The 17,852-nt window shown below is 32.6% G+C and overlaps 6 protein-coding genes across 6 annotated transcripts; 4 read left to right on the top strand and 2 right to left on the bottom strand.

Annotated features, from left to right (window-relative positions):
- Nucleotides 1–17: 17 nt before the first annotated feature.
- BX664DRAFT_310303 (uncharacterized protein) lies at nucleotides 18–854 on the top strand (the record flags this gene model as incomplete). Its single annotated transcript, XM_051542547.1, has 3 exons — nucleotides 18–28; nucleotides 196–306; nucleotides 638–854. The coding sequence occupies 3 exons, from the start codon at nucleotides 18–20 to the stop codon at nucleotides 852–854; spliced, it is 339 nt and encodes a 112-aa protein (XP_051404892.1).
- Nucleotides 855–1,687: 833 nt separating this feature from the next.
- BX664DRAFT_321011 (uncharacterized protein) lies at nucleotides 1,688–3,733 on the bottom strand. The gene is made up of 7 exons (XM_051543208.1): nucleotides 3,585–3,733; nucleotides 3,275–3,520; nucleotides 3,131–3,212; nucleotides 2,765–3,069; nucleotides 2,597–2,659; nucleotides 2,228–2,521; nucleotides 1,688–2,156 (listed from the first exon to the last, which is right to left on the bottom strand). Exons 1-7 carry the CDS (start codon nucleotides 3,654–3,656, stop codon nucleotides 1,905–1,907), a joined length of 1,314 nt encoding a protein of 437 aa, XP_051404891.1. The 5' UTR covers nucleotides 3,657–3,733; the 3' UTR covers nucleotides 1,688–1,904.
- Nucleotides 3,734–4,809: 1,076 nt separating this feature from the next.
- Nucleotides 4,810–6,844, top strand: BX664DRAFT_289366 (uncharacterized protein). Its single transcript, XM_051541833.1, has 2 exons — nucleotides 4,810–4,940; nucleotides 5,009–6,844. The coding sequence occupies exons 1-2, from the start codon at nucleotides 4,849–4,851 to the stop codon at nucleotides 6,723–6,725; spliced, it is 1,809 nt and encodes a 602-aa protein (XP_051404890.1). The 5' UTR covers nucleotides 4,810–4,848; the 3' UTR covers nucleotides 6,726–6,844.
- Nucleotides 6,845–6,892: 48 nt separating this feature from the next.
- BX664DRAFT_381888 (protoporphyrinogen oxidase) lies at nucleotides 6,893–8,792 on the top strand. The gene is made up of 3 exons (XM_051549004.1): nucleotides 6,893–7,216; nucleotides 7,276–7,899; nucleotides 8,018–8,792. The coding sequence occupies exons 1-3, from the start codon at nucleotides 6,992–6,994 to the stop codon at nucleotides 8,705–8,707; spliced, it is 1,539 nt and encodes a 512-aa protein (XP_051404889.1). The 5' UTR covers nucleotides 6,893–6,991; the 3' UTR covers nucleotides 8,708–8,792.
- A 3,033-nt stretch (nucleotides 8,793–11,825) lies between these two features.
- On the top strand, nucleotides 11,826–15,424 carry BX664DRAFT_253874 (uncharacterized protein; the record flags this gene model as incomplete). The annotated part of the gene is made up of 8 exons (XM_051540329.1): nucleotides 11,826–11,939; nucleotides 12,031–12,205; nucleotides 12,288–12,419; nucleotides 12,479–12,602; nucleotides 12,684–12,790; nucleotides 12,856–13,065; nucleotides 14,413–14,846; nucleotides 14,909–15,424. 8 exons carry the CDS (start codon nucleotides 11,826–11,828, stop codon nucleotides 15,422–15,424), a joined length of 1,812 nt encoding a protein of 603 aa, XP_051404888.1.
- A 343-nt stretch (nucleotides 15,425–15,767) lies between these two features.
- On the bottom strand, nucleotides 15,768–17,841 carry BX664DRAFT_321000 (P-loop containing nucleoside triphosphate hydrolase protein). The gene is made up of 5 exons (XM_051543207.1): nucleotides 17,638–17,841; nucleotides 17,293–17,547; nucleotides 16,996–17,231; nucleotides 16,802–16,928; nucleotides 15,768–16,732 (listed from the first exon to the last, which is right to left on the bottom strand). The coding sequence occupies exons 1-5, from the start codon at nucleotides 17,801–17,803 to the stop codon at nucleotides 15,786–15,788; spliced, it is 1,731 nt and encodes a 576-aa protein (XP_051404887.1). The 5' UTR covers nucleotides 17,804–17,841; the 3' UTR covers nucleotides 15,768–15,785.
- Nucleotides 17,842–17,852: the final 11 nt, after the last annotated feature.

The following is a 17,852-nucleotide window of genomic DNA, read 5'->3' as shown; positions in this document are numbered from 1 at the left end:
AAGTTTAAAAAAAAAAAATGACAAAAAAGTGAAAATCGGATATTGAAAAAAAATTTTCGTTCCCTGTAGTAAATTGAGCTAAAACCAAATTGGGAGTGAGGAAAAATTACTGTTGAATTGCCACTTAAACATATCTACGTCAAAGTGAAGTCGTAAAAAAAAAAATATTTTTTTTGACTTGGTGTTATATTTTAGTTGGTTCCTTAAAGTACATCATGTTGTATCCGTTGTATCCGTTGCGTTCATCGGATGCAAAGGAAAAAAAATCTTCCATTTGGGAGAGAGTTCACTCGAATTTGATTTTTGGTTTTCTTTTTTTTTTTTTTTTTTTTTTTTCATACAAGCCTGTTACCATAAGGCAAACTTAGGAGCACATGAAATAAAGATAACAAGGTATCACGTTTTATTGCCAGAAAAGTTTTTTTTTGTTTTTAATACGAACACACAAACGCGAAAATTAGGGAATAAGAGTAATGGATGATATATAGAGGAATGGATAACATAACTATAGTGAGATAAAAAGAATATATTATACAAGAAAAAACTTTTTTTTTTGGTGGTAGTATACTAGACAGACAGATTGGAATAAACTATATTAGAAAATTCATTTTTTGGTTTGCACGGTAAAAAAAAAAAGGAACGAATGCCTTCGACAGTCGAAAATCTTTGTTAAGCTTTTTTTTTTTTCTTGGGCCAGCGCTAAACAATGCTTCCAATTCATCTTGCCGATTTTTTTCCTTGCGGTAGTTGATGATGAATTCAAGATCATCTTGCACGTTAAAATCTTCTGTTGTCGTTCCCCTGAGGCTGTAGCTGATTATCTGATCACACTTGATGATGATCAAACAAAATAATAATAAGTTGAATATAACTTGATAGTAAAATAATAAATATAAAACTTAAGATGATTGATTTCTTAAGAGTGGCCAACATGATTATACTGACAAAGAGGGAAAAATATATAAACTACTGGATGTATTTATATACAAAAACTAAAGATTATTTTTAGATGATGATGATTAATCATCATAAGAAGCAATGATAAAATAAAACTGATAAATGTGATAAAAAAGTAATAACGGATGAAACTGTGTAAGAGTAGCGATTCAAATGAGACCAAAAATATAAAAAAGAAAAGAACGTCTTGGTCAAAAGTGTGTCAATTAGACCAATATCAAGATTTTGACAGATAGCAAGATAATAAAAAAAAAACTGATTCATAGTCAGCTTCAAAGGTTGATTTCATCCTAACACCAATGAATACAATAGGTCATGAAAACAACGGATACAGCGTTCACAACGAATGGAGATCAAAGATCTGTGTCAGGCGCAAATTGTTACACAGGATATGCACAATAAGTTTCTGGAAGTTTTATTGGGATCTTTGCTTGCGTTTATTTATTTATTTTTTTTTCTGTTCTGCGCTCTGATTAGATGCGATGATTCCTTTTACGGAAATAAACGATTCGAAATGAACAAATTGATAATTGATAAATGATCGATAAATGATAGCCGATGATGGATAATACATTGGAATGAATTCTTCCAAGTGGATATCTTTATCGCTTATTTGAAATAAGCAAATAAGTTATTTCGTATTCCTTGTATTCATTGAACTTTGAAGTAGTAAAGAAAGATTAAAATACAAATATCAAATAGAATAATCTAAGTTGAATCAATTTGACAACTTTATTATAAAATAAAAAAATAGAAATCATTTTGTTCTTTTTCAAAATAAATAATTCTATTCTACAGTAAAATAATTTATTATCATGGATGTCGTTATTAGGCAGGTTAGGCTAATTCGGATTCGGATAATCAAATGTAAAACGTGCACAACATTAATGACGATAAACTTACTACAAGTTCCATATAATATATGTTTTTTTTATTATCATCAATAACTAAAGGGGAGTGACATAGGTAAAATTAGTTGGTAATAATATTCTATCTAAAATCAAAAATAACCAACTTCGAGGTTCAGTATAACAAGATTGCCATGAATGACATCCATGTGGATCATTCCATAAACCATAACTAATTGGAGGAGTAACAATAGCATAACCAATACAACTTGATAATATCACTAAACAAATACCAAAAATCAACATCCAATACCATCCTCGATGATTTGATTTTTCCATAGTATGATTTATCTAATGTCAAATAAAAAAAAAAAAAAAAGATGAGTCAAAGAAATAAATAATCATTTTGTAATATATCTTACCAAACGATCCCCTGATAAGACTTCAGTACGTAATCTATCTACTACTGTTGCTTGCACTTCCAATTGTTCACACATCGCTTCCAAAAGTTTCTTGTCCAATTTATTTGTTTTTCTTTGATGCCAGAATGAAAAGAGTCCATGACTAGTGGTTGGATCCTCTTCTACTAGTCGTTGCTGTAATTCTTTGTTTTTCTTGCTAAGTAAAGCAAGTTGATTGGTTGTTTCATTCACTAATGCTTCATAGGATTCTTTTTCTTTCTCCAGTCGATCCACCTTTTCAATTTCTTCGTGAATCTATAGTTTGTTTCAATGAAAAAAGAAAAATAGAATAAATGTCAATGGCATTCTTTTCATTTATTATTTACTTACTTGATCAGCTGTCATGCCCTCTGGTATAAGTCTATCAAAATCTTCCACCTTTTGTCGTAATTTCTAAAAAAAAAAAAAAAAAAAGATATAATGAAAAGGAATATAAGAAAAATCATATTCATTATCCTTCATTTCCATCCTTTTTTTTTTTTTTTTTGTTCATCTTACTTTGACTTCCTCTATCTGTTGATCTCGTTCTGATTTGATTCTGAGTAAATCTTCTTTATAATTAGTCAAGTCAGATTGTGTTGTTGTCCATTCCTTTGTTCTTGTTGCCAATGCATCTTTCAAAAGCAAACTATCCTTTTCAGATTTATCCAATGATTCTTTCAAATTCAAGTTCTCCGTTTCCGACTTATTTAATGTTTCTTTCAAGTTCAAGTTATCCTTTTCAGAGTTATCCAATGCCTCTTTCCAATGCAAACCATTATTCCGTGCTTCCTCCAGAGCTTCTTTTAGTCGATCCATTTCATCTACAATATATATAAAAAAAAATCATTCAACATTATATATTATCAATTTTATTCAACTTACTTGAGTTGGTATGTTCCAAATGTCGGTATTGTTGATTAAGTTCATCATATTTCACCTTTGATTTTGTATTATGAGCTGTCAACTAAAGAAAAAAAAAAAAGAGTATGTAAACAATCAATATAATAATGAATATAAATAACTTACTTCATTGATTTGTTGTTGTTGTAAGGATTCAAGTTCTTCATGATGAGTAATCTTTTGTCGATATTCTAATACTTGTTTTTGTAAATCCCGAGTCATTGCATCCAATAATGATATCTTGTATTCAAGTTGTTCTTGTTGTTTTCTTTCTTGATCTGCTTCAGGAGAATATTTTCCGTGTGAAGATGATGACCGACTACCATTTCTTTTATTTTGCTTTCGATCTTCAGTAGTTGTTGTAGATGTTTTCTAAATTAAAATCAAAAGAAATAGATGAGTTACATATATAATATATTGTTGATAATCACCTTACCACAGAGTCGGAGATATGTATTGATTCATTCCATCTAGGATGATTAGGACTTGATCGTTCATACCAAACCATATCTACACCATTTCTTTTATCTCCTGTACTTAAACTACTAGTACTACGACCCAAATGATGAACATGTTGTTCTTCTTCTTCTTCTTCATCATCACTTGTCATAGTATTGTTCCTTATATATTCTCCAGAATGATTCTTCTTGTTGTTGTCATCGTTATTTTCCTTTTCGGTGTTTTCAAGTAAAGTTGGATCAATTGATACTTTCTTTCCTTTGGTTTGAGAACGAGATTCTATAGATCGAGAAACTTCATCTACACGTTGTGAAGTAGAAGATATAGCACGTTGTATATAATGATCAGAAGGAGTAGGTGATATTGGTTGTTGTTGTTGGTTTTTGAGTATACGAGTTGAAGAAGAAGAAGAAGAAGTAAAAGAGACTGGAACTATTTCTGATTTTAATATCATTGAATATAAACAAATGACTTGGTTGGTATCTAATTCCAAGTCGTCGTTTTTTGAAGCATAAGTTTCTAGAGATTGTCGTTGAGCTTTATTCAGGGCGAGTAATTTTTTTAATTCGTTTGAAGTTTCAATAATAGTCATCCATTCAGTAATAGTTGAAGTACCACGTGAAGCTTTGGGTGTTTGTTCTAATGCTTCTGTCAAGAGTTTTTTTAATAACTCTTCTTCTGCAGACTTGTATTAAAAAAAAAAAAAACATGAAAAACAGGTTTATTTATATATAAAAGATATGAACTTACGTCTTCAAGATCAGTAACACTATATCCATAGTGACCAGTTGACATTTTTGTTTTGATATAAAAGAATAAAAAAAAAATAAAAAAAAAAGGAAAATAAAAGAAATAAATAAACAATCAAATCTTTTTTTTTTTATTCTTCTTCTTTTCTTGCAGAATAATAGAACAGGAGAGAGAAATTCATTGACCGCTTTATGATGATGAAATAACATTCCTTTTTGTTTGTTCTTTTTCTTTTAGCCAATCATATTTCATATCAAGGTTTAAAGATGTTCACATGGTCACATGGATATCTTTTATTTTTTACACTAAAAAGAACAAAAAAACGATCATTATTTCTTATCGTCCGTCTTCCCGGCATAGCAAACGTGAAGGAAAAGAAAAAAAGAAAACATTTTTCATCTTCCGCTTGTCTTTTTTTCATTCTTTCCCCTTCTTTTTTCTTTTTTTTTTTTCTTCTTTTTTCTTTTCTTCCTTAGTTTATTTTTTTTTTAATGGCAACAGAAGGTGCTTTATTAGCTATTACAGATGGTATTCATAAGAAACCAATTAAAAGACGTGCTCGTATGGCTTTATCATGTCAAAGGTAATATATTATTATTATTATTATTAAAAACACACTAAAACAACTTTTTTTTTTTTTTTTTTTTTTAGGTGTAGACGACATCGATCAAAGTGTTCTAGAGGACGACCTTCTTGTGAACAATGTGCTTTAGCAGATGTAGCTTGTGAATATTTAGATGCTCCAGGTGACTTGGAAAGTACTGCCTTACGGGATCGTTTTGCTGGATTAGAAGATCAAATTCATTCTTTATTGGGTGAATTCGATATTTTGGAAGCACTAGTAAAAGAAACCAACCAACCAGCACTTTGTACCAAGGCTCTCAACGGCTGGGATATTCAAAACAAATACCCTCAAGGTTTAGCTATCGATACACACTTGGAAAATGTTGAAGATATTTACAAATGTATTATTCAGTTTGCTCTTGATAATGAAGCTCCACAACCACCTCCTTCTGGACCTCAACCTGCTTGGTTACGACGCAATAATGCTATATTCCCTACTATACGACTTTCTCATTTTACAAGTTTACAACCTGACGAAGAAGCTATTATGACCGACGATGTGGAAATCACTCATCCTCCACCACCATTACCACAAACCATTGTTAAGAACTTACTTCGACTTTATAAAACATGTTTGCTACACGGGGCTGTACAACCTTTCAACGTATTATTACAAGATATGCTTTTGGATCAAGAAATTCTGGATGCTACTCCCTCATTACAATTATTATATGCTTCTATTCTTTGTCACATGTTACCGCATGCTTATTGTTGGCATCGAGAAGCCTTTAGCTCACTTCATATTACTGAAGCAGAATGTGTTAGTTTAGCTCAACAATATTATGGATGGGCCAAATATCTATTGTCATCGCTCTACTTTGAAACTCCCAACTTGGCAACGTGTCATGCGATCTGCAATTTAGTTTTGTATCACATGGAAAGTGGCAATACATCGGTGATCTATCTTTATTCTGGTATGGCTGTGCGTATGGCGTTATCTTTACAACTGTATCGAGAAGAAGCATTGGATGGGATTGCACAAACACATCATGAAACCATTTTCAGGAATGCCAATATTAGATATATAAAAGGTTATGCTCGTTCTTTACTTTGGTTCTTGTATTTCTTGGACACAGCTACCTCTCATTTCCACAACAAACCCTACGAAGTCCATCTCAATAGTGGCGAATCATCCACCACCACTGCCTTCAATCCATCCTTATCTCAAGACGATCGTCAAGCTTTGTTTCAATGGCTAGAATTCCAATCTTGTCAAATCACACGCGATATCCGTCGAACCTGTTTTGCCAACGATGCCGAACAAACACCTTACCGAGAAATCGAACGTATCGAACGTAGTCTGACCTCCTTCCGTGCTTCCTTGCCCACTTTACCTATGAAACAAGCATCAGTGTGGAGCACTCGTTGTTTGTATATGCATTGGATTCGTTTCCATGGCCAATGGATTCTTTTACATCAAACTTATTTACCCACACCTTTGTCTCTCCAAAGATGCACCACTGCTGCTTTTGCCTTGGTTCAACTCTTCAACAACTGGATCATCGACATTGATTGTTATTTCCGTCCCTGTGTACATGAACTCAAACAAGCCTGTGATATTCTTCTTTATCATGTCGACAACAATACCGATGTCAAGATGAAAGCCCTGGAAGGTCTTGCTCAATTGATTCAAGTCATCTTACTTACTCCTGTCAGTGATATCGCAAAGAAACGTCCTTTTGTCCAACGTGTACAAGAAGCTTTACAACAAAATGGTTGGACCTCTGTTCCTGGTTGTTCGTAGTTCTATTTGTTTATTTATATATACATATTATTATTATTATTATTTAGTTATTCTCTTTATTTATCTCTATTCGTTTTATGAATCAGTATATTTTTTTTTTTTGTTTTATATATATATATGTATGTTTTTGAAATATAAAATAAAAAAAATAAAAAAAAAAAAAATAAAAAAAAAAATCATCATCACCTTACTTTTTTATTGTCTTGCGGCGGTCAAACTCTTTTGGAATTCTTTTGCTTTTCTTTTCTCTTAGAGAAAAAAAATATATGATGCCTCCTGTAGTAACTATTTTAGGAGGAGGTATTTCTGGATTATCAGCAGCATATTATCTTGCACGACTTGCACCGCAAATACATATTCGACTATTGGAAGCAACTGACCATGTAGGTGGATGGATCAAGTCTGAAAAAGTCAATGACAAGGTTTTATTTGAAGCTGGACCACGGACATTACGACCAAAAGGTACAGGTGGAGCTATTTTACTTGACATGGTAAGAAATAAAAAAAAAAACTATTTATTATACATACTAATCATACGGCATTGTTTTAGTTAAAGGATCTCCATTTGGACCAACATATTGTCAGTGTACCGAAAAAACATCCATCAGCACAACATCGGTATATTGAATACAAGGGTCAGATCAACCAGTTACCTAGTGGACTTTCGGATCTTTTATTCAACAGTCCTCCCATCATGGACTCAGTTATGGGAGCTATCATGAAGGAACCATTTCAACCATGTCCCAACCATGTTACGGATGAATCCCTCTATGACTTTATCCAACGACGGTTCAATTCTCAGGTTGCTTTGAATTTAATCGGTGCCCTGGCTCATGGCGTATATGCAGGTGATTGTAAGCAACTCTCTGTCCAATCCACTTTCCCTCTATTGGCGGCTTGTGAACAAAAGTATGGTAGTGTCGTCAAAGGTATGATGCGAGGTGGTGTCTCTCTCGATACAACAAAAGAACTGGCTCTGGCTGCGCAATGTGAAGCTCGCTACCCGATTTGGCAACACGAAATGCAAAATGCAAGTGTCATTGGTCTTCAACCTGGTCTAGCTGCTCTTCCCCTGGCCTTAAGACGGTTTTTGATGGATCAACCCAATGTGGATTTATTGACTCGACAACCTGTCACTCTTCTTGAATCATCATCATCCTCCTCCTCCTCTCTGGTAAGTATTTACAACGACAACAGAAAAAAAAAAAAAAAAAAAAAAAAAAAAAAAAAAAAAAAAAAAAAAAAAAAAAACTTAACCATGTCATTTATCTTTTTGTCTTGTTATTCAATAGATAACTACACAAAGCGGAGAAAAGTATGAATCACATCATGTTATCTCAGCACTTCCTTCTCATATCCTGGCATCTATTCTTCCTCCATCATCATCATTACCTCATTTGACACACAATCCTCGTGTCGATGTAGCAGTGGTCAACTTGGCGTATAAAAAGGACGATGCGAATACACAACTGGATGGATTTGGTTTCTTGACACCACATCGTGATACAGGATCACGAGTGCCTGGGGTACTTGGTGTGATATTCGACAGCAATAGTATGGGTATACAGGACAAGGATATGGTTCGATTTACAGCCATGATTGGTGGTAGTGATTGGGATCTTGCTTTTGGAAACTTAAAAGAAGAAAAAGAGGTGGCTACACAAGCTTTGGCTTTGGCACAGCAAGCAATGTCAACGTGTTTGGGAGTCGATGCATCTCCAACGTATCATCAAGCTCATGTATTACGACAATGTCTTCCTCAGTATTTGGTGGGCCATTCTAAACGTATGCAGGAACTTCATTTGGCTTTACAACAACGTATGTGTCTTAGTGTCACTGGTGCAAGTTACTTGGGTGTCAGTGTACCAGATTGTGTCAAACATAGTCGATTATTGGTCGAAGATCTTTTGGAAATAGGTGCTTTGGGTAATCAATCCTCTGTCGTGACTGGATTGGAAAAAACAATGATATCACCATGGTAAGTTATTCTATATAGTGCATAGATAGATAGTGTGTTTGTATACAATCAATAAAAACCATATTTAAAAAACAGTGAATTTGAATACATTTATTAGAAAAAAAAATAATCATATTTCTATATACTATGGATAGTCCATTCATGACAGGGTGAATACAAAAAGAAGAAGAACAAAAAAAAAAAAAAAAAAAAAGATGATATACACTAGATTATATATAAAAAAAAAACTAAGAATAAGAAGGAGGCAATTCGGCTACAGTAAGAAAGGAAGAGGAAGGAACATAAGGAGTATCACCTAGAGCCTGCAGATAAGTAGGTAAAGTATCGACATGACACCTCGTTGGCGTGCTCGTCAGTAAGGAGCGTTTGGAGGCCCAGGCGGCAATGACGAGATGAAGATATTCTTTAAATGAATCACGACGTGCATAGTCTTGTTTCTTGAAGGATAAGGTGATAATGACAGGATCAAATTGGTTCTGGACTGTGATGCTCAGCATGATTTTGTGGCGTTTCAGGTGACTTGTGCGTAGAGAGAGGGTGTGCTTCAAGTCCAGTTGAAAGGAACAATCTTGATCAAGAAGAAGAATAATCAATCTTTGGTCTGTGATATGGACAGAAGTATGTGGAAACACTTGATTCGAATACGGTGCTAATGTTGAAGTAATACAACTCTTGACATTGTCTTGATTGAAATAGAAACTTTCACCAGGATGAGGAACTGGTACTCGACGACCATTGTTGGTTCGTGTAGGTGTTTCGTTGTAAGATGCCATAAAAGTTATATATAATAATGATAATAAAAAAAAAAAGAAGAATATATGAGAAAAAAAAAAGTGTTGCGTAGTAAAATAAAAAAAAAGGTAAAAGAAAAAATGAATGAGAAAAAAAAAAAAAAAAACGCTTTTGAATAACACTTTGAAAGAAAATAAGGTCCGCAGAAGATGATTTTTCAATAATAATTAGAAATGGTAAAAACCTCAAGTCCAATTAGGATGTTTTATCTCTTTGTACTTGCTCACGAATGTTTATTATAAATAATATATGACATGATAATGTGGTCATTGGAAGAGAACAGCGGAGATAAAATTATAAGCATAAATCTTTACTCAATGATGGATGGTTTTGGTTGAAATGACATTTCAAAATTATAATTGATTTATATATATATTTCGATAAAATTAAAATGAAGTTTAAATCTAACTAATTTGATCTAATGAGAAGTATGATGATTTTAGAAATTATCAAAATATATATATATGCATCAAAATGAATAACCATATGATAATAATATTCTCTATATATTCACTTTATAATATATATTGCTTATTCAAATCTTTTTTTTTTTTTTTTTGAAATTCTATAGTTTTAAAATCTTTCTTTTTCAAGTAAACTTATATATACAAACAAAGCATATGAATGTTCCATGCGTCTTCCCACATGTTTTTCGAATTCCGTCTTTTCGCGCCCTTTTTTAATCTACAAAGAAAAAAAACCTTGTTCCTTTTTTCTCTCCTATTTTTTCTTTTTTTCTTTAACATTGAACCATGACCCCTCATTTCTCCTTGTCTACATCTTCTTTAAATCATGCAGTAAATGAAGCTTCTCATTGTTTTTCTTTTATGGATTCTTTACCAAATGATAACCTGATTCATCCTCGTCAAGTTGTACCTGAACATAGAGACATTACTTTTGAATTGAACAATACAACAACGAATAAACAACAACAACAACGACGAAAAACAAGAACACTTCCTTCATTATCATTGAAACATTTTCGTACCAAACCTTCTCTTGTTGGCCGTCACTCATTACCTTCTATGACTTCAAGAAAAAAGAAAGATAGAACAACTAGTATGACAGGTGGACTCTTTTCTTCATTCTCTTTATCAACAACAACAAATCCAATGTCTTCTTATCGTTTAGAACCTTTTTCTTTTGAATCTAATCTTATATCACACTCCTCCTCTTTGTCTTCTTCCTCAGACTCTATTCATTCATCATCCTCCACAGCTTCCATGTTACCTTTACTGACCACATCCTCCGAAAACAACAACAACAATCTGACAACTTATCCCGTAGGTCAGCTTTTATTCGGTACATCCATCACCAATGATCCGACATTTTTCGAAAAAGAATTGGATTCCATGATTGATTATCATCAACCACGTAAAAGTGAATCCGATCCTTTGGTAAAGTAAATATATGTATTACAATTTATCAAAATAATTAACTCTATTTTAATTATATATCCATTCTTTAGGAAAATAATAATGATGATGATCATCGACGACGACGGCAAGGTCTTTTATTACTCAAGACTTTGAATCTACAACGCTTGATGGATGATTGTACACAAATCGAGCAACTGTTACATGAACTAAACGATGATATGATGATAGAATGGAGTTATACAAATTGTCATCGTATATTTGAACAATACAATCGACTCTTGGTCCCAGATCATCACCCTTCTTCTGTTTATGGAAGTAAGACTAACTCATATCTACTAGAAGCACTGCAAGAACGTTTGGATTGTTTGGAAAAAAAGATGATTGATGATGATCGTTCGACTAATGCACTCGCTGACCTTGTAATCAACAAAAAAAAAAAAAAAAAAAAAAAAAAAAAAACTCTTTTTTTTTTCTTTACTAACTTGCATACATATATTTTGATTTTATATATATATATATATATATATATATATATATATATATATTTAGGTACAGGCATTGAAGCAACTGATTTATCAAGGTATTCTATTGACGAATGATCGACATATGGTAATTCCCAGCAAGAATCATTGGATTGAAGGAATGAATGAGAATGGTAATATGGAACAACTACAATCACAATGTATGGAAAGAAGAAAATATATCAAAGTAGATCATCGATATGAAGAGGCTTCATGGTATTCTGATTTCTTTGTGGGTCATTCCTATTTCACCTTTGTTGGATATCAAACTGAATCAGATCCAGTGGTACTGACCATCGTATGGGATGAGGATGAACAAGGATATAGGTGTATTCTTCGATCAGGTTCAGGATGTGATCTACGACGCTTGGTCAAGTTTCCTCAAAAAAGGAACTATACAACATCAGTAAAAATCACAGAAGAATGGCAAATGGCAATTGAAGCAACACTGGGGGTTGACTTGGATCAATTGACATTATTGAATCATTCGTTTGTAGTCAGTACTGGTATAGAACAAGATCTTCTTCGATTGGATCATAATTTGGTAAGTAATACCTTTTTTTGATCTAAAAACTCATTCATATCTCTTCCCTTTTTTTTTTTTTAAAAAAAAAACAATGTTTCTTAATAAATAGATCCAAACGCAATTCAAATGTGGCGTACTATGTATAAAAGATGGTCAAAGCAAGGAAGAAGACTGGTTCTCTAATGAAAATACATCGAATTCATTTACTGAATTTCTGGATTGTCTTGGTGAAAAGATTACTTTGAAAGGTTACCATGGGTGGGCAGCAGGTCTGGACACAAAAAGTAAACAAAAAAGAAGGATAAAAAAGAAAAGAACACCATCATTAATATAGTTCTTTTTTTTTTTTGGTCTGAATGGAATTAGGTGGTGATTCTGGTGAATATACAATAAAATCTAAATGGCAAGATCAATATGAAGTAGTGTATCATATTTCTACTTGGATTCCTTCTCTTGGTGATAAACAACATATACAAAGAAAACGGCATATTGGCAATGGTAAAAAATGAAAATAAAAGAAGGGCAATGAACTCATATGATTATTTTGTTGATTTTAGATGTTGTTTGCATAGTATTTGTAGATGGTCATCAACCATTTGATCCTGCAGCCATCAAATCACAATTCTTGCATGTGTTTATAGTTGTACATCAAGAAGAATGGGATGGAGATATCTGTTGGAGGTAAAAAAAAAAAAAAAAAAAAAAAAAAAAAATAGGAATAAGACTATGTGTGAGAAAATGACCTTCTCTTTTTTTTTTTAGGGTGGAAGTGACTGGAATCAAGGATGTACCTCTTTTTGGTCCACCACTAACGAAACAACAAATGTTTTTTGATAAACAAAGTCTTCATGATTTTTTGTTGGCCAAAGGTGAGAAAAAAAAATTTGAATAAATCGGAACGGATTAATTGGAGATGTTTCCTTTTATAACATAGTGATCAATGCGGAATATGCTGCGACTTTGAAATCATCTAAATTTACCAACTTATTGGACCGTGCACGACAAGGTACTTTGATGAATGTAGTGAATTCTGCTTTGAAGAATCATCATCCTATTGGAAAACAGAAATCCTTTATTCAACCTTCAAGTTTTTTCAAGGATTTCATCTCTGATAGAAGACGTAGTACTCAAGATGCATTTTCTGGTAAATCATCATGCAAGTAAACACTTCATTGTTCATCTCTCTTTTTATTATTAGGATCCAAAGTTTTAGCTTCCGATATTCGAGCTTCCCGATCAAGTCAAGCTGTTTTACAAACTGAGAAGAAAAAAGGTAATAAAAACAATAAGGATCGGAATGTCCCAAGATTTTACGATTTGACAACCTTTTTTTTTTTTTCTTGACATAGATTGATCAAGATGACATTCTTTGAAGAAGTTTTTTTATCATTTAGTATTATTTTACGTTTAGGATCATTTTTGTTACATTTTTGATAATTATATCATTCTCTTTTGTTCTATCTTTTTACTTTTCAATAAATAAATAAACAAGCATCCTCTCATTGCAATTTAAACCAAAAACAAACAACTTTTTTAAGATGTATGGTATGATCGGTTCAAGTTTCGGAGATCACATGGATAAAAAAAAAATCATTTGCACGCACAGACTAAACAAATCATCTCTTTATTTTTTCTTTTTCACTGACCATACAGGCATGTGCATATTTCCTTTTATTGACAAATCGTATTTATATCGTGGCAAAAACTAAAAAAAAAAAAAGAAGATGGATGATAAAAAAAAAAAAAAAAGTGAGAAAAAAAAAGTTTCGGTTTATTTATCCAAGTAGTATATATAAAAAAAGTAGTTCATCACAAAAAAGGGCCTTTCCATATGAATAAAGCTCCCCCTGAAACCTGCAACTCCTCTTGACCCCCTTGCTGTCCCTTTTTGTTGCACTCTTCTCATTTTAGGTAAAGAGAGAAAAGAATTGAAGGGGGGATGATTTATACGGGGTAACTACATATATTATTAAATGTTAAGATCTATCTTATCAAAAAAAAAAATTGAAACAAAAAGTGTTTAAAAAACTATTTTGAATTATTATTCATACATCTTCTGACCGTTGTCATGATTTCTTTCCTTTTACATTCAAAATCAATGAAAATGAGGATGATTTTATTATTATTATTATTATTATTTAGGAAAATGTTAGTTTGATGAGTTCAGAGAGTTTTTTTTTTCCCGCCAAATATTTCACTTGTGATAACATTCCCCCTGTTTTTGGCTTGATTTGATTTCATTTCTAATTTTTTTTTTCTCTTTTTATTTTTTTTTCTTTTCTTTCTTTTCTTTTTTATTTTTTTTTCTTTTTTTTTTTTTTTTTTATATTTATTTATTTTTCTCTTTTTTGTTGTAATTTTATTTTATTTATTTTTTTTATAAGAACAAAGCCAACACAAGCTAATTTTTATATATCGATGCTTGCCATGAAATATGAACCCGGGCTTTGTATACAAAACAATCCTATGAACGCCACGTTTATGTACCCAGCTGATTATTCCATCGGTTCACCTTCATTCTCAATGTCATCTTCATCACCTACAACTTCTACTTGTTCTAGTCCAACTGATGACCTCATAGAAGAGAATATGGATTACCTTTATGATCAAGATCAATACCCATCACCAGAAGTCTTTGACGCCATTGTACAAGATTACCTTCAAAATCTATCTTCCAAAAAAAGAGATAAAGCTTTGGTGGATCAACAACGTTATGGTTTGATATTACAAGTCTTGAAAGATCCTCGTAATACAGCTATCAGTACCGCTCAATTCCGATTTTGGGTGAAAAAGATGTTCCATCTTCATGGATCAACTGTTTGTCATGATGATAAACCTGTGGCTATGCAAGAACAAATTTATCCTATTTTAATTCGTGCTCATCGTGAAGCTCATCATGGTGGAAGAGATAAAACATCAGCTTTGGTAAATAAAGAAACAATGATCCATTTTTTTTTTTTTTGCTTATCATGCATTTCTTTTTATAGGTCCGCAAGCGATATTCTTGGATTCCAAAAGAATTGATTGCTCGTTTTGTACGTCGTTGTCCATTTTGTATTTCTCGTCGAAATGGTCATCTTACTCGTCAAACCATTCCTTCCAAACCGACAAGGAAAAAACGTGATCCTATCTATTATTATGATCAACCATCTGAAACCATTTCTTCTTCTGATTGGACCCAACAAACCACTCCATCATCGATAATGGCTGCCACTATCGCTACTTCTGCCGCCGCTTCTGTTGTTTCCACTCAATGGATGCAATCTTCGTTTTATTATTATTATTCTCAACCACAGCATCAACTTATCTCTTCTTCTTCTTTTAGTGAAATACAGAAAGATCCAATGTGTTCAACGCAGCAACTAAATACATTTTATACGGATCTTCCCTATGATGATCAATCAACAAAACCAACTTCATATGCTTCTTCTATGACTTCCAAACCAATGTATGTGTTGAATCCAGACTCGATGGATTTACTTTCTCATGGTCCTTTTGTCTGAACTTCTTCCATTCTTGTACATATCTTTATTTTATTATATCTTCTATTCCAACGTACATACTTTTTTATTATATTATATTATATATATATATATTCTACCAATGATTTCTCTCTGTTTTTTATGATTCCTTTTTTTTTAAACATTATATGCCTTTTTTTTTTTTTTTTTTTTTGGTCATTCAGTATATATTCATTTTTATGATGATTATTACCGCAGTTTATTTATTTTGCATATTATATCATAATACTATTAATAATAAAATATGTTGTTTATTTCAATACAAAAGAATACTATATACAATTCCAAAATATATCTATACGTAAAGATAATTTTTTCTTTTTCCTTTTTTTTTTTTTTGGTTCTAAGTGGTATCATCCTTTTCTTCATCCTTGGTCTTTTCTTCATCCTTGGTCCTTTCTTCATCTTTGGTCTTGTCTTCATCCTTGGCCTTGTCTTCATCCTTTCCAGCATCTCGATGTTGTATGGCATGAGCACGATCTGCCTTGACCGTTTCCAAAAACGCAGGAACCAAATCAATGATACATTGGATAGGATCGACATGAGCTTGAATACTATCTAGATGAGAGATAAAGAAGTTTTGAAGTTCGGCAGGAGTCACATAATTGACAGGAATCACATTAGCAAATCGATCTACATCCTCCAATTGGGTATCGTCTTGTTGTTTCTTCATATCATCATCATCATCATCATCGTCATCTGTGACCACAGTGGAGCTAGTGGAGAGTGTAGAAGATTGAGAGGAAGTCAACACCATGGGCGTCTTAACATCATCTTCATCGTTTTGATCCATAAATCGATGGTACATTGCCTTGATTTGATCACGATCCGCATAACCTAATTCCATCTTGAGATCAATCCGTCCAGGTCGAAGTAAAGCAGGTTCGATTTCATCCATATTATTGCAACTCATAAACACCATACTACCTTCTTGAGCCGTCACACCATCCAAAGCATTCAAAATCCCTGTCATTGTCAATTGTCCATAATTACCATTTTCCTTTGGAGCCGCCTTTTCCTTGCTTTTGGTCTTGAATCCATCACAATGATCGATATCTTCAATCAATAAAATACTGTTGAAGGGTACCGTACGTAATAAATATTGGATCGTTTCGTCGTCCATGTTAGAAGTGATGCTGAGAATGGCTACATTCATATTCAATTTGCTTGCAATGGATTGTACCAAGGAGGTCTTGCCAGTACCAGGAGGTCCACTAAGTAAAAATCCACGACGATGAGGAAGACCTAGATTGGCATACCATTTTTCTCGTTGTCGAAATAATTGAATATCTAAATCATACAAAATAATATAAAAAACCCTATTTAGTATAATGAATAACATGATCAATGTTGACTTACCATTCAAAAGTCTTTCTTTTTGACCTTTCTTCAAAAAAACAGAGTCAAAGTGTCGTAATACTTTGGTACCAACTTGAACCCATGAAGTTCCACAATATCGACTATTGGAAGTTTTGTAAATAGTTGTCTACAATAATAAAGATCATACTGTTAGTCAATAGGAAATCCCCTTTGTATTTAAAAACATTATTTACCTTTCCATATCTTTTTTGGTGTTGTATTTGAATCCATTCTTCCAAGAATCCATGTAATAGAGATGTTTGACGAGTTTTCATAGTAATAGACATCATATTGACTTGATTGACCATATTGAGTACGTCTGACAATTGACTACCATACGTATCGACATTTTCAAAAGAATCAGGAGCTTCTTTACCAATATTGACCCAGATTTTATATCCCTTGTAATAGAAAGTATGACTCTTGTCCGCTATTATTAAAAAAAAAAATATTGTCAGTCATGAATGATTATATATAACAGTTATACTTACATGGAAATAATTCCAATTTGGGTGCCTGTTGTTGTCCTTCTCTGTCTTCATTAAAGTCCTCATCTGCTGACTTATCCATTACTTTGGCTTCCACATTCCTAAAGTCTCTTTCATCCAATTGGGTTGCAATAAAGCTTTGTAATATGTTGTAGACTTCACTTTCCTTTTGACTTATTTTGATCGTAGTGTACCAATAACTATAAAATCGTGTAGTGCTGGTAGCAATCAAACTATTGAAAGGAGCGGTAATCATGGCTATTATTGAAAAACACGTAAAAAAAAAAAAAGACTAGTATCAATTCTGTTCATATTTTTTTTTATCATGAATTGGAAAGAATACTTTACGAGTAATATAAAACAACATGCCACATAAAACAACATCATTGCCAAAGTATCGTTTCAATAATTGAAGGAGTCGATCACCAAAAAGTTGTACCCAAAAAGTTTCTTCCGTCAATCGCCATAACCATGTTAAAATAAGTTCACCCCACACACTGATGAGTTCTGACATGAAGAGAAAAAAAAATAAAAAAAAAAGGAAAAGAAAAGAAAGAAAGAAG

Source organism: Halteromyces radiatus (genome assembly GCF_025201355.1).
Source record: "Halteromyces radiatus strain CBS 162.75 chromosome Unknown BX664scaffold_1, whole genome shotgun sequence".
NCBI classification, from domain to species: Eukaryota; Fungi; Mucoromycota; class Mucoromycetes; order Mucorales; family Cunninghamellaceae; genus Halteromyces; species Halteromyces radiatus.
This window is presented reverse-complemented; position numbering and strand designations above follow the sequence as displayed.

What these genes read in the sequence shown, in the direction of transcription:
- BX664DRAFT_321011 (XM_051543208.1), bottom strand. Translation starts at nt 3,656, where the DNA reads ATGGTTTGGTATGAACGATCAAGTCCTAATCATCCTAGATGGAATGAA. An exon ending in AGGGCATGACAGCTGATCAA is followed by an intron (nt 2,522 to 2,596) that starts GTAAGTAAATAA and finishes AACAAACTATAG; the next exon opens with ATTCACGAAGAAATTGAAAA. An exon ending in TCTTATCAGGGGATCGTTTG is followed by an intron (nt 2,157 to 2,227) that starts GTAAGATATATT and finishes ATTTGACATTAG; the next exon opens with ATAAATCATACTATGGAAAA.
- BX664DRAFT_289366 (XM_051541833.1), top strand. Translation starts at nt 4,849, where the DNA reads ATGGCAACAGAAGGTGCTTTATTAGCTATTACAGATGGTATTCATAAG. An exon ending in ATGGCTTTATCATGTCAAAG is followed by an intron (nt 4,941 to 5,008) that starts GTAATATATTAT and finishes TTTTTTTTTTAG; the next exon opens with GTGTAGACGACATCGATCAA.
- BX664DRAFT_381888 (XM_051549004.1), top strand. Translation starts at nt 6,992, where the DNA reads ATGATGCCTCCTGTAGTAACTATTTTAGGAGGAGGTATTTCTGGATTA. An exon ending in GAGCTATTTTACTTGACATG is followed by an intron (nt 7,217 to 7,275) that starts GTAAGAAATAAA and finishes GCATTGTTTTAG; the next exon opens with TTAAAGGATCTCCATTTGGA. An exon ending in CATCCTCCTCCTCCTCTCTG is followed by an intron (nt 7,900 to 8,017) that starts GTAAGTATTTAC and finishes GTTATTCAATAG; the next exon opens with ATAACTACACAAAGCGGAGA.
- BX664DRAFT_321000 (XM_051543207.1), bottom strand. Translation starts at nt 17,803, where the DNA reads ATGTCAGAACTCATCAGTGTGTGGGGTGAACTTATTTTAACATGGTTA. An exon ending in CATGTTGTTTTATATTACTC is followed by an intron (nt 17,548 to 17,637) that starts GTAAAGTATTCT and finishes TTTCAATAATAG; the next exon opens with CCATGATTACCGCTCCTTTC. An exon ending in ACCAAAAAAGATATGGAAAG is followed by an intron (nt 16,929 to 16,995) that starts GTAAATAATGTT and finishes TTATTATTGTAG; the next exon opens with ACAACTATTTACAAAACTTC.